Genomic DNA, 24,252 nt, shown 5'->3' with positions numbered 1-24,252 from the left:
TTCAATTCGATTTAAAATACAAAAAAGAATCCATTCAATTCCCAACGTCCTTTTTATCTAAAATTTATCTGTAGATAAATATAAAATTAATCAAATATGAAATAAAAACAAAATAGACAAAAAAAAAATTAAATAAATTTAGATAATTTTGAAATAAAATTCAAATTTCAGTTTTTTTTTTTCATTTTAGTCTGAAGTTAAAAAGAAAAAAACTTGGTGCTTATTTAGATGCACCTATCTGGATGCATCCCAAATACCATCTAATAAAATAATGATATGTGATATTTTTGTTTTTTAAAAGATATATTTTTTTCTAATTTTATTTTTATGGGATTAATAAGGAGAGGATATAAGAATAGGTTTATAAACATGGAAAGAGGCATAATTTCTCTAGATAATACGCCCACTACAACGGCTCTTTATTAGTTGTTATTATTTCTTAAATTTTAAAACGCAGATTCAGCGATCACTTGGTAATATTTTATCATATTGCCAATTATACCCCTTTGATATACAGTGGGTAATAGCAACATGGAAGGGTAACTTCGTCAGAATGTTTCAACGGTCGAAATCTAAAATCGTCTCTTTGGCCTTATTTATAATTCCCAAATGTGCATGGAGCAAAATATCAGAACTTTGTAACCACTTCCAATTCAAAACTCTCTCGCTCTCGAATTTCATCACTGTGCTCTGACTTTCGTTTCGATCTTTTTTTAGTTGTTGTTTGATTGATTTGATATACAATTTCACGAATTTCTTTTATTCAAGTATTTGCAGAGGTTTCTTTGTGCTGCAGCACCGTGTTGATCTGCTCGTTCATCTTTTTTTCTTCTTTTTTTTCCGTTCTTTTTTAGTATTATTGTTTTGTTTTTGGGAATTAACGTTATGGATGCAGGATCTTTGAGTTCTTCTTCTAAAGCTAATCACTCTCGCTTTCCTCTTCAAGAACAGCAACTCCAGAAAAAGCATTCAAAAGAAAATGTAAGTGTGTCTTGTTTGAATTCACTAATTACATGAAGATGAGTTGTTTTTTATATGAAATTTTCCTAATCGATGGGGTTTCCTGTTTCCCTATTGAATTTAAACTAGGGTTTTCTTTAGCCGGATCGATTTTTTTATTCTTTGTTTCGATTACGATTGGGGATGGGTTTAATCTTAACTGATGCTGTTCTCTATATGTATTTATTTTTCTGAATCAAAGAATTCTCTCTGTTTCGATATTAACTCGAATGGGTTAATTCTTTGTTTCGATTGCAGTTGGATAGGTTTATTCCGAATCGATCGGCTATGGATTTCGATTATGCGCATTACATGGTTACTGATGGGAGGAAAGGTAAGGAAAATCCTTCTGTTAGTTCGCCGTCTAAGGAAGCTTATCAGAAGCGGTTGGCTGAGACACTGAACATGAATCGAACTCGAATCCTTGCGTTCAAGAACAAACCTCCTGCACCAGTTGAGATGATACCTAAGGAGTTCTTCTCCTCTGTTTCTCATGATAAACCCGTCAAGGCCCGCCGTCATATCCCTCAGGTGAGTTGCAGTTAAATGTTTGATAATTTTCCTCAAATCATCAACTGGGTATTTTCTGAAATTTGAATTTTTCTATGGCAGACCTCTGAAAAGACATTGGATGCTCCTGATCTTGTTGATGATTACTACTTGAACTTATTGGATTGGGGCAGCACCAACGTGCTTGCTATAGCTCTTGGGAACACTGTATATTTGTGGAATGCACAAGATGGTTCTACTTCAGAACTTGTAACGGTTGATGATGAAGTTGGTCCTGTAACAAGTGTGAATTGGGCTCCTGATGGAAGACACATTGCTGTTGGGTTGAACAATTCTGAAGTACAGCTTTGGGATTCGCTCTCGAATAGACAGGTTTCTTTTTTAGCCTTGCCATTTCAAAATTGAGTTCCTTATATACATTTAACAAAATACATAATGATCTGAATCCTGAATTGTTTTGGGTGATGATGTAATGCAGCTAAGAACTTTGAGGGGTGGCCATAGGATGCGAGTGGGCTCATTGGCATGGAACAATCACATTCTCACAACTGGAGGAATGGATGGGAAGATCATTAACAATGATGTGAGAATTAGAGATCACATAGTGGAAACTTATAGAGGCCATGATCAAGAAGTCTGTGGGCTTAAATGGTCATTATCTGGACAACAATTAGCAAGTGGAGGGAATGACAATATCCTCCATATCTGGGACAGATCAACAGCATCTTCGAACTCAGCTACCCAATGGCTTCACAGGCTTGAGGATCATACTTCTGCAGTCAAGGCCCTTGCCTGGTGTCCATTCCAAGGCAACTTGCTAGCATCCGGTGGAGGCAGTGGAGATCGTTCCATTAAGTTTTGGAACACCCACACCGGAGCATGTTTGAATTCTGTTGATACTGGTTCTCAAGTATGTGCTCTACTATGGAATAAAAATGAGAGAGAGCTTCTCAGCTCCCATGGGTTCGCCCAGAACCAGCTCACTCTTTGGAAGTATCCTTCAATGGTGAAGATGGGAGAGCTCACGGGTCATACATCAAGAGTTCTCTTCATGGCTCAGGTACCTACATTTAGGTTCTTATCATAACCTTAGTATAAGCATGATAAATATACTTGTTTTATACTAAATTTTCAAGCTCACAAGTCAAGAGTGAGTGTGCGATGATGAATATGAATAATATGTATGCTTGCTTTTGGATTTAAGTAGTAGTTTAAATTTAACAAATTAGTTTTGATGGACTGATTCTCATAGCTGTGTTGGTGTTTGGTTGTTGGACTGTTTCTTATGCTCTGTGTTGGTGTGATGTTTAATTACAGAGTCCAGATGGATGCACTGTGGCTTCAGCAGCAGCAGATGAAACATTGAGATTATGGCATATTTTTGGGGCTCCTGAAGTAGCTAAACCTACTCCGAAATCCTATAACACAGAGCCCTTTGCTCATATCAATCGTATTCGGTAAATTGAATGTATAATATACTTTTACTTAATACAAATCATATACAGGTAGGAAGACCTGAAATTAGGTTGATAAAGAAAAATTAGTGTTACACATCTTTCTTGTATTTGATATATACAAGAGAGATTTTTTTTTCTTTTTCTTTTTTTTTTTTTTTGGACAGACATAAGAGAATGTCTTTGTATGTACTTTACAAATAAAGTTTACCAAGAAATATAATGTGATGATTAATTTAATTTATTTTGTGTGCTTGAATTCTGTGTTTATCAGACTGCACCATTATTTCATTTCATTTCCCAAGTATAACATGCATTTTTGACTTTTGACACATGTAGCAAAGTTTGAGAATTTTATTTGATTGGGCATGCAAAGCAAAGAGAGAGAGGCTTGAAATGTGTAAACATTAAAATAGAGGTGTGAATATGTTTGAGTTGAGCAGTAACAAATTTTGAATAAAAAAATAAAACTTGTCACATCACAGTTTTTTATTTGACAGTTATATAGATTGCATTAAGGAACACCTAAGTATTTTCGAAATGAAAATATATGATTGAAAAAGCATGAAAAAGAAATCCATTAAATTTCATTAATTTTAAAGAATTTGAATCTTAAGCACTAACAATTTTGAATCTTAAGCACTCTGAATTTCATTCATTTTAAAGATAAAAAATGCATGCAAATAACTTTGAAATTAGGGTTTGAGTTACAACTTTTGTAGCTCCAAATTGACCACCAATTTCGCTCTAATCTTCTCACGAACTGGCTGTGAACTACCACGAGGTCTTCCCGACTATTCTCCATCCTTAGAACGGGATGGTGGGATCTGGTGAGGGACTAAATTAGGGATGAATTTAGAATAAAAATTGAGAGATAATTAAGGACTTCAATTCTAAAACTCTTTTAGAATCTCTAAGTTGTCAGGAAGAATTTGTTTTTCAACTAACTTGAAAATCACCAAAATGGCCAAGAAGCTTTAATTTAATCTTTATCAAAGCGTCCTATTTATATAGCAATCACATGAAATTTGTAACAACCCGCACATCTTTTTAGTAATAATGTAATTTCAGTAACTTTATTATTTGAAATTTCAGTAATTGTTATTAGTTAGAGGGTATTTTTGGAATTTTGGACTTCAAGTGTAAGTGCGAGAATTTAATTGTTGGTGTGAAATTATTCAATTTGGAAATTAATGGCAGGAATTAATTTTCTTTTGAAAATGAAAAGAATTTAATAGTATAAAGTGGAATAAGCAAAGGAATAAAATATAATTATACTTATTTCCTTTTTTGTTTTTTGTTTTATAAAAATCAACCCCCCCCCCCCCCAATTTCTTTTTCCACCCGTTGCCGACCTTGACCAGTACCTCCCGCCGCGCCGCTGCAGAAGCCCAGCCCCTCACCGTTTCACCCAACCAAAACCCACAATCACTGCTCGTGCTCCGCTGCACTGCTCGTAGTTTGCCCATTGAAGCCGCGCCAGATAAGTAACCTTCAGCCTTCAGTCGCACCGTTTGTCCAGCCCAACCACGTGTCAAATTCGTCGTTCGTGGGTTCTGTGTTGTTGCCTAGATTTGTCCAGTCGCCACGTCCCGTCATCCAGCCTGATCCGTCCAGCCTAGGTTCGCTTTACCTCACCATCAGATCCGCGTCGTCACGCTGGATCCGTTGCCTAACCGTCAGATTTCTTCTGTCGCCGCCACCATTGCTTGTGCTAGAATCTCGGAGTCTTTGGGTAAGATAGAAGTTTTTAGAATTTTCTTTGGGGATTTTAGAATACTCGGTTGATTTTGGCTAAAATTGTGAATGACCATCATGTTTGGGCCATAGATTTGAGTGTTGGAAGAGTTTCAAGGTCGAAAGCGGATCGTGTGGCATTGCAAAAGTTGTTTCGGGTTGGTCAATCAAACTTTTGGTTGTGGATTTGATCTTGGACCAAACCACAACTTTGGTAAGTTAAATTGGGGTTCGTTGGATTAAATGTGGTATGTTTTGGTTTTGGCTCCAAAGATTGAATTCTAGTGTTTGTGTTTTGTGCTAGGAGAATTAATTCGAGAGTTACTTTGTTGGAGATTAATTGCTTGGGTTAATTTTGGATTTAACTTTGGGGTAAGTAATCTTACTATTGGAATTGCCCACGGGCCAGACATTAGATGTATGCTAGCATGATAAATGAATGTTATGGCAGAATGACAACATGATAGATTGATAGTATAACATGATCAAAGTATGTTCTGTTACGAGATCCGAATTATTTATTTATGCACATAGATACTTGAATGCTAGTATGAGATGGTATGTGCTTCCATGGTTGTATTTGATCTGATGATGTTGAGGTATACATGTATGTTGTAGAACCATGATGTTGAGGTATATGTGTATATTGTAGAGCCATTATATTGAGGTTTATATGTATGTCATAGGTTCGTACAGTGATGATTATGATGTTGAGACTGTGCAAATGTCCTTACTGATTAGTTAGATGCCCATTAGATTTTGTGTTTCCTTCGGGATTCACCAGTTTATGTCTCCTTCGGGATTCATCAGAGGTAGTGGGCATACTTAACTACAGTAGGATGAGACTCAGTCTCCTTCTTGTTTCATGTGTATATGTGTTCCATGAGGACTAGAACAGTTTATATGTTTCACCAAAGGTAGATATCTAGAGGACATAGATGCCCAACCTGACCCCAATAGTGGGGTTACTTACTGAGTATTTTATACTCATTCTTTCTCATGTTGTTGTTTCAGGTAAGGGTAGAGATGCACTGGTGATGGATAAGCGGAATTTGTGATCGAGCCACTAGGACTAGTTTTTACGCTTTCGCATCATGAAATTTAGAGTTCTTTTCATGTTTCTCTTAACTTTTAGTTTTTATGTATAAAACTTACTTTTAAGAATTATTTTTCAGACTTATTTATTATCTTTTATGATTTATGGTACCCTACTATTGTTTTAGTATTTGAATTTAATGAAAGTCTTTTGAACTTACCTTATTTAATTAGCATTTATTTTGTCATAACCGAGTGTCGTTTTGAGTTCCATGCATGCATGTATTTAGTGACGGCCTAACTTAAGTCCTAGGGGGTTGAGTCGTTACAGTTGGTATCAGAGCCCATGTTTTGGGTTTTGTAGACTGACTTACTACGTAAGTCTAGATAGTCCCTGTGGCCCAGTAACGGATCCCTCGTCATCGCTAGGTACGTCCTACTAATGAAAGTTTCAATACATATATGAGAACAGTGATGTAGTGTTTTAAATGCATGATTTCTGAGAGACCCAGAAATAGCTAGTTAACGTATGAATTTATGACAGGACATGGCATCTAAACCTAGAACAAGAAAGACAGTTAGAGAGGAAATGCAAGCAGAGAGAGCTAAGAGTAGCTAGACTGTTCCGGCGGCTCCAAATCCGTCTGTGACCCAAATTGATGAAAAGACGATGGAAGCTAGAATTAGTGAAGCTGTTGCATCCTCTCTAATGGGAAAGCTGCAGGAGCTGATTCGTAGCACGGTGGCAGGACAGACTGCCTAGATCCAGACCCAGGAGGAACCGATGCCACTCGAACAGTTACAACAGACCCGACCGCAGGATAGAGACATGCAGGGCCTGTCTCTTGAGGCAAAACATCTGAGAGATTTCCGGAAGTATAACCCTCGCTCCTTTGATGGATCGTTGGGGGACCCCACCAAAGCAGAGATGTGGTTGTCATCTATTGAGACAATATTCCATTTTATGAGGTGCCCGGAAGAGCATAAGCTTCAATGTGCAGTCTTCATGTTGACTGATAACGCAGAAATCTGGTGGCGTTCAGCAGAAAAGATGATTGATACTGGTGGTGAACTTGCAACCTGGGTGCAGTTCAAGGAGCGTTTTTATGAGAAGTACTTTTCAGCCAACATCCGATACAACAAACAGGCAGAATTCTTGAACTTGAAGCAGGGAGTTATGTCGGTGGAGGAGTATGAGCAGAAATTTGATAAGCTGTCTCGCTTTGCTCCTGAACTAGTAGCCACCGAGGCAGCGAGGACAGAGAGATTCATCCAGGGCCTGAGGAGCAGACTGCAAGGGATGGTGCATGCCTTGGACCTCAAGGCGTATGTTGCGACACTACGGGCGGTCGTGAGGATTGATACTGACTCCCAAGTGGGAGAGGAATATAGGAGGTCGCTCGGGATTGGGACCTTCTCAGGTCAGAAAAGGAAGGTTGAACACAGGGCTCTTGAGCATCAGTAGAGGAGCCAAAACACAGTGAATGGTCCACGTTAGTAGGGACAGCAGGGTTCCCAGGTTGTGAATAGTAGGGAGGATAGGTCGATATGTACCATTTGTGGTAAGCGACACTGGTGACGTTGTCTAGCCGGCTCTAGGATCTGTTTTCGATGTGGCCAGAAGGGGCATATGTTAGATAGATGCCCGAGGAGGAACGCGCCTGAACACAGGGGCCAGCCCGTAAGTTTATTTTAGGGAGGCCCGAGTCGTCAACAACAGTAGGGTAGGGTGTTTTCTACCACTCGGCGTGAGGCTGAGAAGTCAGGCACAGTGGTAACAGGTACACTTCCCATTTTGGGACACCATGCTTTAGTTTTATTTGACTCTGGCTCTTCGCATTCGTTTATATCTGCTGCATTTATGAGGCATGCCATGTTAGACTCAGAACCTTTTCCATTTGCATTGTCCATTTCCATTCCATCAGGAGAGATCATGTTAGCTACAGAAAAGATAAAAGCATGTCAAGTAGAGGTAGCCAATCGCGCATTAGATGTAACCTTGATAATTTTAGATATGCACGATTTTGATGTGATATTGGGCATGGATTGGTTAGCTGCTAATCATGCCAGCATAGATTGCTCCCACAAGGAGGTCATCTTCAACCCTCCTACAGGAGCCAGTTTTAAGTTTAATGGGGTTGGGACCGTAATCCTACCCAAAGTGATTTCAGCATTGAAGGCCAGTAGACTATTCGACCAAGGAGCCTAGGGCTTTATGGCCAGTGTGGTGGACACTAGAGAGACTGAAGTCACCTTGACTTCGGAGCCAGTAGTGAGGGATTTTCCAGACGTTTTTCCGGAGGATCTTCCTGGACTACCCCCGCGACGGGAGATAGATTTTGCTATTGAGTTAGAACCAAGCACAACCCCTATTTTGAAGTCTCCATACAGGATGGCCCCGGCAGAGTTGAAGGAACTGAAGGTCCAATTGCAGGAATTGTTGGACAAGGGTTTCATACGCCCTAGCGTGTCACCATAGGGTGCACCTGTTTTGTTTGTGAAAAAGAAGGATGGATCGTTACGTCTGTGCATCGATTACAGAGAGCTGAACAAGGTGACCGTCAAGAACAAGTATCCCTTTCCCAAGATTGATGATTTGTTTGACCAATTGCAGGGAGCTACAGTATTCTCTAAGATTGATCTCTGGTCAGGATACCACCAGCTGAGAATAAAGGACTGTGACATACCTAAGACAACTTTTTGTTCGAGGTATGGACATTATGAGTTCATAGTGATGTCGTTCAGTCTAACGAATGCACCAGCAGTGTTCATGGATTTGATTAATAGGGTGTTCAAGGAATTCCTTAACACCTTTGTGATTGTTTTTATTAATGACATCTTGGTTTATTCCAAGACAGAGACCGAGCATGAGGAGCATTTAGGGAAAGTTTTGGAGACGTTGAGGGCCAATAAGCTGTATGCTAAGTTTTCTAAATGTGAATTTTGGTTGGGGCAGATGTCCTTCCTAGGGCATGTAGTATCGAAGGAAGGTGTCTCTGTGGATCCTGCAAAGATTAAGGTAGTTACGAGTTGGGCTCGTCCAACCACAGTCAGTGAGGTGCGCAGTTTCTTGGGGTTAGCAAGTTACTATAGATGATTTGTAAAGAACTTCTCTCGCATAGCCACCCCATTGACTCAGTTGACCTGGAAGAGAGTAGCATTTGTTTGGAATGAGGCTTGTGAAAACAGTTTCTAGGACCTCAAGCAGAGGTTGGTTTCAGCCCTAGTTCTTATAGTATCGGATGGATCAGGTGGTTTTGTCATTTACAGTGATGCGTCCAAGAAGGGGTTGGGATGCGTATTGATGCAGCAGGGAAGAGTAGTTGCTTACACTTCACGTCAGCTAAAGAAGCATGAACAGAATTATCCCATGCACGACTTGGAGTTAGCAGCAGTGGTTTTTGCTCCCAAGATCTAGAGACATTACTTATATGGAGAGAAGATATAGATCTTCACTGACCACAAGAGTTTGAAGTACTTTTTCACTCAGAAAGAGTTAAACATGAGGCAAAGAAGATGGTTGGAGCTAGTAGAGGATTATGACTGTGAAATTTTGTACCACATGGGAAAAACAAATGTAGTGGCAGATGCTCTAAGCAGAAATGTGGCTCATTTAGCAGCCCTCATTACCAGACAAACTCACTTGTGCAGGGAACTGGAGAGGGCAGAGATTGCAGTGGCCGTGGGAAAGGTCAAGGCACAGTTGTCGGTGCGACCGAGTCTAAGGCAGAAGATTATTGATGTGCAGCGAGACGACCCTTATCTGGAAGAGAGAGTCCGTAGGGTGAAGTCAGGCCAGGATGGCGACTTCTCAGTTTCAGTGGAAGGTGGCCTTCTTTATCAGGGGCGTTTGTGCATGCCAGCAGTTAGTGATATTAAAGATGAGTTGTTGTCAGAGGCTCATAGTTCCTTATTTTCGATTCACCCCGACAGCACTAAGATGTATCGAGACCTGAAACGTTACTACTGGTGGAACGATATGAAAAGAGAGGTTGCAGAGTTCGTCAATAAGTGCTTAGTGTGCCAGCAGATGAAAGCCCCGAGACAGAAACCAGCAGGCTTGTTACAGCCATTGAGTGTACCAGAATGGAAGTGGGAGCATGTGTCTATGGACTTCATCGTGGGGTTGCCTCGGACAGTCAAAGGTTTCACTGTGATATGGGTTGTGGTAGACAAACTTACGAAGTTAGCACATTTCATACCTGGGAAGTTCACCTTTTCAGTGAATAAGTGAACATAGATATACATGAAGGAGGTGGTGAGATTGCATGGAGTGCCCGTGTCCATCGTGTCGGACAGAGACCCTCGTTTCACGTCTAACTTCTGGAAAAGTCTTCACGTATTTAATGGAGTTTGCTTATAATGACAGCTACTAGTCCACCATTGGGATGTCACCATTTGAGGCCCTATATGGAAAGAGTTGCAGGTCCTCTGTGTGTTGGGATGAGGTAGGAGAGAGGAAATTGTTAGGACCTGAATTAGTTCAGGCCACGAATGAGGCAATACAAAAGATCAGGGCTCGTATGTAAACAACTCAGAGCAGACAGAAGAGATATGCCGATGTAAGACGTAAGGACCTGGAATTTGAGACTGGTGTGAAAGCGTTCTTAAAAGTGGCACCCATGAAAGGTATTCTGAGGTTTGGCAAGAAGGGAAAGTTGAGTCCGAGATTCATTGGACCTTTCGAGGTCTTGGAGCAAGTTGACCCTGTAGCTTACCGATTGGCATTGCCCCCAACAATGTCTTCAGTTCATAATGTCTTCCATGTTTCGATGCTAAGGAAGTATGTGACAGACCCATCCCATGTAGTTGACTACGAGCCCTTACAGTTGTATGACAACTTGAGCTACGAGGAGAAGCCTATAGAGATCCTCGCTAGAGAGGCAAAGACATTGCACCGCTGGGAAATTACTTTTGCAAATGTCTTGTGGCAGAATCACCAGTTCAAGGAGGCTACCTGGGAGCGAGAGAATGAGAGAAGGCCCAGTACTCAGAGCTTTTTCGAGGATGAAAGTTCTTTGAGGAGGGAAGAATGTAACACCCCGCACATTTTTTATTAATAATGTAATTTCAGTAACTTTATTATTTGGACTTTCAGTAATTGTTATTAGTTGGAGGGCATTTTTAGAATTTTGGACTTCAATTGTAAGTGCGGGAATTTAATTGTTGGTGTGAAATTATTCAATTTGGAAATTAATGGCAAGAATTAATTTTCTTTTGAAAACGAAAGGAATTTAATAGTATAAAGTGGAATAAGGAAATGAATAAAATATAATTATACTTATTTCCTCTTTTGTTATTATTATTATTATTATTATTATTATTTTATAAAAATCAAACCCCCCCTTTCTTCCTCACGTATCCAGCACCCTCCCCCCCCCCCCCCCCCCAATTTCTTTTTCCTCCTGCCGCCGACCTCGACCAGCACCTCCCGCCGCACCGCTGCAGAAGCTCAGCCCCTCACCATTTCACCTAACCAAAACCCACAGTCACCGCTTGTGCTTCGCTACGCTGCTCACAGTTCGCCCATTGAAGCCACGCTAGATAAGTGACCTTCAGCCTTCAGTCGCACCGCTTGTCCAACCCAGCCACGTGTCAGATTCGTTGTTCGTGGGTTCTATGTTGTTGCCCAAATTTGTCCAGACGCCACGTCCCGTCATCCAGCCCGATCCGTCCAGCCTAGGTTCGCTTCACCTCACCGTCAGATCCGCGTCGTCACGTCGGATCCGCTGCCTAGCCGTTGGATTTCTTCTGTCACTGCCACCATTACTTGTGCTAGAATCTCGGAGTCTTTGGGTAAGATAGAAGTTTTTAGAATTTTCTGTGGGGATTTTAGAATACTCGGTTGATTTTGGCTAAAATTGTGAACGACCATCATGTTTGGGCCATAGATTTGAGTGTTGGAAGAGTTTCAAGGTCAAAAGCGGATTGTGCGACATTGCAAAAGTTGTTTCGGGTTGGTCAATCAAACTTTTGGTTGTGGATTTGATCTTGGACCAAGCCACAACTTTGGTAAGTTAAATTGGGGTTCGTTGGATTAAATGTGGTATGTTTTGGTTTTGGCTCTAAAGATTGAATTTTAGTGTTTGTGTTTTGTGCTAGGGGAATTAATTCGAGAGTTACTTTGTTGGAGATTAATTGCTTGGGTTAATTTTGGATTTAACTTTGAGGTAAGTAATCTTACTACTAGAATTGCCCACGGGCCAGGCATTAGATGTATGCTAGCATGATAAATGAATGTTATGGCAGAATGACAACATGATAGATTGATAGTATAACATGATCAAAGTATGTTCTATTACGAGATCCGAATTATTTATTTATACACATAAACACTTGAATGCTAGTATGAGATGGTATGTGCTTCCATGGTTGTATTTGATCTGATGATGTTGAGGTATACATGTATGTTGTAGAGCCATGATATTGAGGTTTATATGTATGTCATAGGTTCCTTCAGCGATGATTATGATGTTGAGACTGTGCAAATGTCCTTACTGATTAGTTAGATGCCCATTAGATTTTATGTTTCCTTCGGGATTCACCAGTTTATGTCTCTTTCGGGATTCACCAGAGGTAGTGGACATACTTAACTACAGTAGGATAGGACTCAGCCTCCTTCTTGTTTCATGTGTATATGTGTCCCATGAGGACTAGAACAGCTTATATGTTTCATCAGAGGTGGGTATCTAAAGGACATAGATGCCCAGCCTGACCCCAGTAGTGGAGTTACTTACTGAGTATTTTATACTCATTCTTTCTCATGTTATTGTTTCAGTTAAGGGTAGAGATGCACCGGCGATGGACAAATGGAATTCATGATCGAGCCACTAGGACTAGTTTTTACGCTTTCGCATCATGAAATTTAGAGTTCTTTTCATGTTTCTCTTAACTTTTAGTTTTGATGTTTAAAACTTACTTTTAAGAATCGTTTTTCAGACTTATTTATTATCCTTTATGATTTATGGGTACCATACTATTGTTTTAGTATTTGAATTTAATGAAAGTTTTTTGAACTTACCTTATTTAATTAGCATTTATTTCGTCATAACCGAGTGTCGTTTTGAGTTCCATGCATGCATGTATTTAGTAATGGCCTAACTTAAGTCCTAGGGGGTCGGGTCGTTACAAAATTGATTCAAAATTGAGTTAACCAAATTTTGACACTTCAAAATGCACTCAATTTGGGGGTATCAATACTTTGCCAAATGAATTACTCACTAATTCACTAAAAGTTGAATTTTTCCACTGAAAATCATTCTTGAATCTTTCCACTAAGTGAAGTCAACATTTTGACTTTTGACTATTTTGAAGTCAACATTTGACTTTAGTCAAATTTTAATTAAATACAATTTTAATTCAAAATTAATTTAAAACTAATTTTGGAATTTTCCACTTAGTGAAGTCAACTTTTGACCTTTGACCTTCAAAGCTTGGTCAAGTCAACATTTGACTTTGACCAACTTTGATTAATTCCATTTAATTCAAAATTAATTCAAATAATGAATTTAAATCAAATTAATATTAAATAATTCATTAAACAATTTACTTAATTTAATTTAATATCCAATTATTAAATTCAATACTAATCTTGATGAAACCTTATTCATAGTTTTGATATTTAAATCTTATTTAAATATCTTCAACTCTTTCTTTATCATTCAATTTCCGATTGAACGATACGTCATTAAATATATCGCATATATTTAATGCTTATTCTCTAATTCGAGATGAACACTTCAAACTCACTCGTCACACTATTCTAAGGTTGTTCGATATGAGCTAGCAGGGGACCTAATGAACCTATAAATTATGAGCTCCAATGATCCAAGATTAATTGACTAAACTCTTTTAATCGAATTAACCAACATCCGTTAACTACCAGGACACTCCACAAAAGCCCAACAGTTGCCATCTCTTCACTATAAATATATTTCTGTCCATTTGATTTAACCATGACCAGTAAGTCGATCCCTCACAGGTTGTTCATATTTACAGCTGGGTCAAAATTACCGATTTACCCCTGTAATACATCTTGCTCATTAAGTCTCCACTGATCCATTAATGAATAATTGGTTTATAGTTCTACTAATAAACCAAGTCTCTCTTAGTTGTAGAGAGAGCAGGGGCCCTTGTTCAAGACTAGGAGTCAATACTTAAGGGAACAACTTATCTACTAACCCCAAAATTGGATAGGAGTGAGTTCCATCTTGCAGGACCATGTCCTCAGCTATCTACCTGCTCTTACTCCTAAAATGGGAGGCTTATTGAGCGACGATGTTAAGCCACTCTCACCCATGCATATTAAAGGATAATCCTAAATAAACAAGAGTTCATAGTTAGTTCAGGATTAAGATCAAGTTACCTTAGGTCATCGAAATGGAATAGTCAGTTTTAACAGTAAGTTATAACGAAAAGTGACTATTTCATGGTCTAGTATTATGCAAACATCTTTTGCATAGGATTCCTCACTCGCATGTCTTTACATGATCGATTTTAGGATCACATCATTTGTATCATATACAAAGTGAGTTGCATCCATAGTGTCCCCAGGATAAGATACCCAACCCGATCCATATACTTATAAACCGTTTTGGCTATATACTCGAATTTGATCCACTTTTATATCTCTACATAAAATTCAAGTATTCATGCTATAGCCAGGGGTTCGTTAGTTTATTGGATTTAGGCTTCAAGTGCAATTTACATATTCAATAACAACTTTACTGAATATACCTCAATAACATCTTTATTGCAAAATAGAATAGGTTTAATGTTTATAAATTGTGAATTTTAGGACATACAACCCAACATTTTTGTCCACTTTTTTCGACATGTTCTTTGAATAAAATGTGAAGCTTTTATTGGTGACGTCCAAGTAAAATACATACAACAACATAAAAGGAAAGGAGATACCACTTATCGACCCATTTTCATATGTTTCAAGTGGTGCCATTGTCTTGTACTGAATAGCACCTCCAGATTTTTTTTTTTTTTTGCGTGAACTTTTCCCGACATGTTCTTGGGATAAAATGTGAAGCTTTTAAACTGATTGCCAAAATAAAATACCTATAGCCCCCAAAAAGGAAAGGTTATACGACGTATCGACTCATTTTCGTACTTTTTCTACTAGTGCCACTGTTCTGTTCAAAATAGCACCCTCCACTTTTTCTTTTTCTTTTTTTTTGCATCAACTTTTTTCAACATGTTATTATGATAAAATGTGATGCTTCTGGACCAATAATACCTAGATAAAACACCTGTAGCACCCCAAAACAAAAGGAGATACCGCATACCAACCATTTTCATACATTTTCAGGTGGTGTCATTGTCCCGTTTTGAATAGCACCCTCTAGGGTTTTTTTGGTTAACTTTTCCCGACATGTTAATTGGATCAAATGTGAAGGATTCGATAATGTCCAAATAAAATACCTATAGCATCTAAAGGGAAATGAGAAAATGTGTATCGACTTATTTTCGTACGTTTTCAAGTGATGCCATTGTCCTGTTCTGAATATCACCCTCCAGGCATTATTTTGGCATCAAATTTTTCCGACTTGTTCTTGGGATGAAATGTGAAGCTCTAAAATTGAATAATGCCCAAATAAGATACCCTGTAGAATTCGAAAGAAAAAGAAGATACCACGTATCGACCCATTTTCGTACATTTTCAAGTGGTGTTATTGTCTTCTTAATAACACCTTTGAGTTTTTTTTTTTTTTTTTTTTTTTTTTTGCAACGAATTTTTCTTACATGTTTTTGGGATAAAACGTGAAGCTTTCAAACCGATAATGTGATGGAGTTAACATTCAACACATGAAAGCTATTAGGATCCTAAGCATTCTAACTACATCAATTTTAGTGTATTAGCAATTTAGCATGCAAGTTCATGATAATATCAGAAATAGGGTTTCAAGAATACAACATTTGATGAATTCACTTGATTCCTTCAAATCTCCACGAATTTCATCTCCAAATCTTTAAGTAGACTACCACAAGAGCCTTCTCTACTATTCTCAGGCCTTAGATTGGATTGTGGGATCCAAATTAAGATAGGTTTTGGGATGAGTTTTGGAGAGATGGAGAGAAAAAAATTCAGGATAAATTCTTCAGCTTTTTGCTTTTGCATGCATGGATTTTCATTTCATTTAGCAAGAATTTAAGTAAATTAGGCATGCAAATAATTCAATGTGGGAGATTGATACTCAATCTTCCAATAATTTTAGTGGATTAAGTGTAGGAATATTGGAATAACGGGGAAACCTAGTTTCCAATTTTTAAATAATTTCTTTTAATTAACTTAATTTTCTAATAAAATAAAATTAAATTTAAAAGAATATAATTTCTGAATTAGTTAGGTTCAAATTCAAATGTAAAATACTTTATTTTCAATAAATAATTAATTAAACAAATTTAATTAATTAATTTAATATCAAATATTAAATTAATTAAATACCTAATCCAAATATGAATCCTTATTCATGTAATTAATATTTAAATCTTATATAAATATTTTTTAACTCTCCAAAAAACCATTTAATTTATTAATTAAATGTTAATTATATCGAATATAATAATCCAAACCCTAAACCGAATTTGAACATTCCAAATTCTCCGAACACGCTATTCTAAGGTTTGATCCTTTTACGAGCTAGTAGAGGAACCTAATGGACCTACAGATCATGAGCTCCAACGATTTGGGATTAATTGGTTAAACTCTTTAAATCAAATTAATCAATATTCGTTAACTACCAAGACACTCCACTATAATTCAGTAGTTGCACTCTCCTCACTGTAGATATATTTTTATCCACTTGATTTAACCATAATCAGTAAGTCAATCCTTCACAGGTTGTTCGTATTTACAACTAGGTCAAAATTACCGTTTTACTTCTGTAATACATCTTGCTCCTAAAGTCTCCACTGATCCTCTAATGAATAATTAGTTTATAGTTCTACCAATAAACCAAGTCCCGCTCAGCTATAGAGAGGGTGGGGCCTCTTTGTCCAAGACCAAGAGTCAGTACTTAAGGGAACAACTTATTTGCTAACCTTAAAATGGGTAGGAGCGGATTCCGTCTTGCAGGATTATGTCCCCAACTATCTATCCGGTCTTACCCCTAAAATGGGAAGTTTATTGAGCGGCGATGTTGAGCCGCTCTCACCCATGCAGATTAAAGGATAATCTCGAATAAATAGGAGTTCAAAGTTAGCTTAGGATTGAGATCGAGTTACCTTAGGTCATCGAATTGAAATAGTTAGTTTTAATAGTAAATGATAAAAGTGACTATTTCGTGGTCTGATCTTATGCAAACATCTTTTGCATAGATGCCCCCACTCACATGTCTCCATATGAACAACTTTGGAATCACATCGTTTGTATCACATACAAAGTAGGCCGCATCCATAGTGTCCCCGAGATAAGGTAACCAACCCTATCCATATACTTATAGATCGTTTTGGCTATATACTCAAACTTAATCCTTTTTGTGTATCTACATAAAGTTTAAGTATTCATGTTATAGTCATAGGTTCATTAGTTTATTGGATTTAGGAATTTATAAATGCAATTTACAAACTCAATAACAACTTTATTGGAAAAAAAATCAATAACATCTTTATTGCAAATATAATATATTTAATGTTTACACACTGTGAGTTTTAGGACATATAGCCCAACATAGTGCCTAAATAAAATACCTATAGCACCTGAAAAAGAAAGGAGATACCGCGTATCGACCAATTTTCGTATGTTTTCAAGTGGTGCCATTGTCACATTCTGAATAGCATCCTCCAAGTTTTTTTTTTTTTTTTTTTTTTTTTTTTGCATCAATTCTTAATAGCATCCTCCAATTTTTTTTTTTTTTTTTTTTTTTTGCATCAACTTCTCCTAACATATTCTTTTGATAAAATGTGAAGCTTTCGAATTGATAATTCCCAAATAAAATACATGTAGTATCTGATAAAGAAACGATATACCGCGTATCAACCCATTTTCGTACACTTTTAACTAATGTCATTATCCCGCTCAGAATAACACCCTCAATGTATTTTTTATATCAACTTTTTTGACATGTTCTTGGGATAAAATTTGAAGCTTTCAAATCGGTAATGTCGAAATAAAATACTTGTATAACCCGAAAAGGAAAGGAGAAAATTCATATAAACCCATTTTCATACGTTTTCAAGTAATGTCATTGTCTTGTTTTGAATAACACTCTCCAGGGTTTTTTTTTATCAACTTTTTTGACATGTTCTTGGGATAAAATATGAAGCTTTTGAATAGATAATGCCCAAATAAAATACCTGTAGCATAGAAAAAGGATAGGAGATATCGCGTATCGACCTAATTTCGTCTGTGTTAAAGTGGTGCCATTGTCTTGTTCAGAACAACACCCTCTAGTTTTTTTTTTTTTTTCATTTTTGCGTTAACTTTTTCTGACTTGTTTTTTGGATAAAATCTTAATTTTTGGAGTGATAATGTCCAAATAAAATACCTGCAGCACTCGAAAAGGAAAGGAGATACCCCGTATCGATCCATCATTGTACGTTTTTAAGTGGTGTCATTGTCCCATTCTAAAAAGCACTCTTCAAGTTTTTTTTTTTTTTTTTGCGTCAACTTCTCCCGACATGTTTTTGGGATAAAATTCGAGGCACTCAAATTGATAATGTCAAAACAAAATACTTGTAGCACCCAAAAAGGAAAGGATATACCATGTATCATCCTATTTTCGTACGTTTTCAACTAGTATCATTGTCCCATTCAGAATAGCACTCTCCAAGTACTTTTCTTACGTGGACATTTTAACACAAGTTCTTGGGATAAAATATGATGCTTCCCAATTGATAATGCCCAAATAAAACACCTGCAGCACATGAAAAAGAAAGGAGAAGCTGTGTATTGACCCATTTTCATATGTTTTTAAGCGGTGCAATTGCCCCATTCTGAATAGCACCCTCCAGGTTTTTTTTTTGTGCGTCAACTTCTCCCGACATGTTTTTGGGATAAAATGTGAATCTTTTGAACTAATAATGCCCAAATAAAATACCTATAACACTCAAAAAAGAAAGTATATACCGCATATCGACTTATTTTTATACGTTTTCAACTTGTGGCATTGTCTCATTCAAAATAGCACCATCTGTCACACCCCCTCCCGAGTTTTATCCCCCAAACCCGAAAGAATATGTGAAGACATTTGGCACCACCCTTGTGATATCAAATGTCCAACCTTCACCAATTTATCAGATAGCAATGACATGTAATTTTAATTATATTTTAGTAATAGTTACAAATGTTCATATTAAACACATTTTTTCAATCCTAGTTAATCCTAATGACTTTCAAGAGTAACCCAATCCAAGTTTCACTCTGTGAGAGAGTGGTTAAGTGGATTTTCCCAAAACATTCTGCTTCTGCTACCTAGGGGAATAAAACATTGGAAAACGTGAACTAAAAACCCCAATGGTTGGTATATTTTATAAGAAAATATATTTGTTCCAGAAATTCATTTTTGGAAATCAATTTCACAATCAAACAATTATAACACATAAGTATGTGACTCTTCCAACCTGATAACTGGCTACTCTGGCATGATCATATATTTTCCAGGTATTCCCGTGAATTTCCCGATATGAATGGTGAGGAAACAATTCCAGTACTCTTATCGCAGCTAAATGTGCACATGTCGACAATATCCCGTTAGATGTGTTTGAAACACACTAACAATTTTCCAGGGTACAATCCCAGTTTCTAATGCAACTCATGATATGCAAAACAATCAAGAGTCAAATCAACAAATAAAATCCAGAAAAAAACATTTTCTGATCATGCCAATTTTCAAACCTTACATATACATATAATGACATATATATAATTCAAACATATGAAAATAGAAAACAACTCACAGTCCTCTTGTTAATTTCCTTTATAGTCCTCCTAGAGAAGCCCTTGGTCCGGTTTTCTTGAATTCTACTTATTTTCAAAGAAATTCTAAATTATCTCAAAATTCCTCAAATAAGTCAATTTTAGCTTTAAATATATCCTTAAATTGAAATAACTAGCTTACTCACTTCAAATTACCCAAAAATAGGTCTAACGCTCAAAAACACAACTTTTGAGGTTATTTAGGTAGCCTAGTGGGCATGGACGGCAGTCAACGTGCTAGGCTAGGCGTAGCTAGGCAGCACTTCTCGCATAAGCTTGGCGTGACACAGGCAAAAGACGTTGGCATGCACGCGCGAGGTTCTAAGCAGCGTGTGCAACGCGGGCGTGCACTGAGTCGCTCGGCTGCACACGTTGATGGACGCCTGTAACGTCCAGAAGGCACGCCTTGCGATGGGCGAGCGTGGGTGTATGCAATGGCGCCTACCCTGTGCAACCAGCTGGACCTTCTTCCTTACAACACCAATTCCTCACTCTTCATTACTCCAAATTAGACGACATCCTAAGATCACTTACTACACTCTCCTCTTAACATTTTCACACAAATTTTACTTGAATTGCATGAGTGAATTGTGAGAATCATCAGCACCAAAAAGCCCTATTTATAGAAGCCCAAAATCCCCCAACGCTTGACACCTCGCCAGCCCTACATGTCCAGTTGCTTTTAGCATGCAAGTGCCAACGCCTCCCCCTTGACACCTCTTCCTTGCATGTGGCTAAAGTGTCCTCATCCTCTTAAGCCAACACATAACTTCCCTTTGCATGCCTAATGGTGCGCCCACCTCATCCTTGCTTCAACCCCAAACTTCACTAAATATAGGCACTTGCCCCAATTGTTGTCAACCTAGCCTTACTCCCTAAGTTTACTCAACTCAACGCATCACCCCTTGGCTGCATAGACCCTCTTGGCCGCATTTACTTTGTCAAAGCTTAGCTCAATTGAACGCCTAACACCTTTCTTGGTCGCATAGCTCACAAAACATCTATCCTCACTTGCCCTTACTTGGACGCATAGCCTTGTCTTGGCCGCATAACCCACCTTGCGTCCACACCTAACCTCAAGACCAACACATAGTCCAAATGACTGCACACTCCTTCCAACGCCTAGTCTCCCTTGGCACATACCCATTCGGCCAACGCTTTCCTTGCGCCCAACGCCTAGTGCCATGAATTTCTTCCACGCACACCTTGCCTAGCCTATGCGCCTCAACACACAAGTCTCCTCGTCTAAGACCATTTTTTTTTGTGCGTCAATGTGTCCTAACCTTAACATGGCTTGGCCAACGCATGGCTTCAATACAAGACCTTCTCTTCATCCTTGACTAACCCTTAGCCATGCCCTCCCCCTCCTCAATGCCTACACCCGTGCTCACTAACCTCCATGAATCATGGTTACCGCGCACTAGGCACCACTCTTCAACGCATGGGCACACTTATACTTAGCCAAATTTTGTCCTCTTTAATAAAGCTTAGCCATATTTTTATATTTGGTCATCCAAAGTCTCATTCTTAACATTTAAAGTATTTTTCTCCTCTTTTAATCTTCTTCAAACTCCCTTCTTAGAATATCCACTTATTTTCCTTATTATCCAAGTTTGGCCTAACTTGCTTAAGTAAGACTTGAGGGGTTTATACCATCCATGTATTTTTTTTTGTCAACTTTTTCCGACATATTCTTGTGATCATGTGTGAAGCTTTTGAACCTATAATGCTCAAATAAAATACTTTTAGCACCTAAAAAGGAAAGGAGAAAAGCGCATAGTGACCCATTTTTGTACGTTTTCAAGTTGTGTCATTGTCTTGTTATGAATAACACCCTCAAGATATTTTTTTTCATACGTCAACTCTTTCATGTTCCTGAGATAAAATTTGAAGATTTTGTGTGGATAATGCCCAAATAATATACCTACATTACCTTAAAAATAGGAGATAGTGCGTAGCGAGCCATTTTCGTATGTTTTCAAGTGGTGTCATTGTCCCATTATGAATAGCACCTCCAAGTTTTTTTTTTTTTTTTTTTTTACGGCAACTTTTTCCAACATGACCTTGGGATAAAATGTGAAGCTTTCCAACTGATAATACCCAAATAAAAAACCAGGAGCACTCAGCAAAGAAAGAAGATACCACATATCGACCAATTTTCTTACGTTTTCAAGTGGTGCCATTGTCTCATTCCGAATAGCCAACCTGGAGTACCAGCAGCAATCGAAAAGGAAAGGAGATACTGAGTATCAACCCAGTTTCGTACGTTTTCAAGTGGTGCCCTTGTCCTATTCTGAATAACACCCTCTGGGTATTTTTTTTGTATGTTTGTTTTTGTTTTGTTTTGTGCATCAAGTTTTTCTGAAATATTCTTGGGATAAAATGTGAAGCTTTCAAACCGATAATGCAAAAATAAAATACGTACTGTACCCGAAAAGGAAAGGAGATACCGCGTACCGACCCATTTTTGTATGTTTTCAAGTGGTGCAATTGTCTCGCTTGAATTGCATGCTCTAGGTATTTTTTTTCATCAACTTTTCTAAAATGTCTTGGGATAAAATTGTGAAGCTTTTGAACGAACAATGCCCAAATAAAATAACTATAGCACAAGGAAAGAAAAAGAGATACCGCTTATCGACCTATTCTCATACGTTTTCAAGTGGTGTCATTGTCATGTTTAGAATAGCACTCTTTAGATCTTTTTTTTTTCTTTTTGTGTTAAAACTTTTTCTATCATGTTGTTGGGATAAAATACGAATCTTTTGAAGCGATAATGCCCAAATAAAAAACCTGTAGCACTCAAAAAGGAAAGGAGATACCTTGTATCGACCCATCATCATAGGTTTTCAAGTGATGCCATTGTCCCATTAGGAATAGCCACCTCCAGGTATTTTTTTTTTTTTTTTGTCCACTTTTCCTGACATGTTCTTGGAATAAAATGTGAAACTTTTGAACTGATAACACCCAAATAAAATACCTATAGAAATCGAAAAGGAAAGGAGATAACGAGTATCGACCCATTTTCCATCTTTTTCAAGTGATGTTATTATCCTGTTATAAGTAGCACCCTCCGGGTTTTTTTTTTTTTTTTTTTTTGTATCAAGTTTTTTCAACATGTTCTTGGAATAAAATTTGAAGCTCTCAAATATAATGCAAAAATAAAATACCTAGAGCACCTAAAAAGGAAAGGAGATATCGTGTATCAACCCATTTTCATACTTTTTCAAGTGATGCCATTGTCCTATTCTGAATAGCACCCTCCATTTTTTTTTTTTTTTGCATCAAGTTTTTGCATCTGAAGCTTTCAAACCGATAATGAAAAAATAAAGTACCTGTAGCACCCGAAAAGGAAAGGAGATACCGCGTATCGACCCATTTCATATGTTTTCAAGTGGTGCAATTGTCCCATTCTGAATAGCACACTCTAGGTATTTTTTTCATCAACTTTTCTCACATGTTCTTGGGATAAAATGTGAAGCTTTTGAATGGATAATGCCCAAATAAAATACCTGAAGCACAGGAAAAGGAAAAGATATCGTGTATCGACCTATTTTCGTACGTTTTCAAGTGGTGCCATTGTCCCATTCAAAATAGCACCCTTCAAGTTTTTTCCGTTAAAATTTTTCTAACAAGTTGTTAGGATAAAATCTAAAGCTTTTGAAGTGATAATGCCTAAATAAAGTACCTGCAACACCGGAAAAGGAAAGGAGATAACCTGTATCGACCCATCATCTACATTCCCAAGTGGTGCCATTGTCCCATTATGAATAGCACCTTCCAGGTTTTCTTTTTTCTTTTTTTTTTTTTTTTTTTTTTTTTTTTTTTTGCATCAACTTTACCCAACATGATCTTGGGATAAAATGCCAAAATAAAATACTTGTAGCACCTAAAAAGGAAAGGATATATCGCATATCCACCCATTTTAGTTTGTTTTTACCTAGTGTCATTGTCCCATTCAAAATAGCTCCCTCCAGCTTTTTTTTTTTTTTGCGTGAACTTTCCCCACATGTTCTTGGAATAAAATTTGATGCTTTTGAATCGATAATACCCAAATAAAATATCTGCAACACTTGGAAAGGAAAGAAAATACCGCGTATCGATCCATTTTCGTACATTTTCAAGTGATGCCATTGTCCCATTCTAAATAGCACCCTCTATGTTTTTTTTGTGTCAACTTCCCCCGACAGGTTCTTGGGATAAAATGTGAAGTTTTGGAACTGATAATGCCCAAATAAAATATCTGTAGCATCCGATAAAGAAAGGATATACCACGTATCAACCCATTTTTGTACGTCTTCAACTAGTGTCGTTCTCCTATTCATAATAGCACCCTCCATGTATTTTTATGTCAACTTTTCCCAGTATGTCCTTAGGATAAAATGTGAAGCTTTTAAACTGATAATGCCCAAATAAAATAATTGTAGCACCACAAAAAAAAATGAGATACCGCATATTGACCCATTTTCGTACGTTTTCAAGTGGTACCATTGTCTCATTTTGGATAGGGCTCTAGGTATTTTTTTTTTGTTCATCAACTTTTTCCTACATGTTCTTGGGATAAAATGTGAAGCTCTTGAATGGATAATGTCC

At 37.6% G+C, this 24,252-nt stretch overlaps 1 protein-coding gene across 1 annotated transcript; it reads left to right on the top strand.

Annotated features, from left to right (window-relative positions):
• The first annotated feature begins 627 nt into the window (after positions 1–627).
• Positions 628–3,207, top strand: LOC120092724 (cell division cycle 20.2, cofactor of APC complex-like). Its single transcript, XM_039050880.2, has 5 exons — positions 628–981; positions 1,258–1,530; positions 1,612–1,881; positions 1,988–2,569; positions 2,827–3,207. The coding sequence occupies exons 1-5, from the start codon at positions 886–888 to the stop codon at positions 2,968–2,970; spliced, it is 1,365 nt and encodes a 454-aa protein (XP_038906808.1). The 5' UTR covers positions 628–885; the 3' UTR covers positions 2,971–3,207.
• Positions 3,208–24,252: the final 21,045 nt, after the last annotated feature.

This window comes from Benincasa hispida, chromosome 12 (genome assembly GCF_027475165.1).
Source record: "Benincasa hispida cultivar pf3 chromosome 12, pf3_genome.v1.1, whole genome shotgun sequence".
In the NCBI taxonomy this organism is placed as follows: domain Eukaryota; kingdom Viridiplantae; phylum Streptophyta; class Magnoliopsida; order Cucurbitales; family Cucurbitaceae; genus Benincasa; species Benincasa hispida.
This window is presented reverse-complemented; position numbering and strand designations above follow the sequence as displayed.

What these genes read in the sequence shown, in the direction of transcription:
- LOC120092724 (XM_039050880.2), top strand. Translation starts at nt 886, where the DNA reads ATGGATGCAGGATCTTTGAGTTCTTCTTCTAAAGCTAATCACTCTCGC. An exon ending in CCCGCCGTCATATCCCTCAG is followed by an intron (nt 1,531 to 1,611) that starts GTGAGTTGCAGT and finishes TTTCTATGGCAG; the next exon opens with ACCTCTGAAAAGACATTGGA. An exon ending in ATTCGCTCTCGAATAGACAG is followed by an intron (nt 1,882 to 1,987) that starts GTTTCTTTTTTA and finishes GATGTAATGCAG; the next exon opens with CTAAGAACTTTGAGGGGTGG.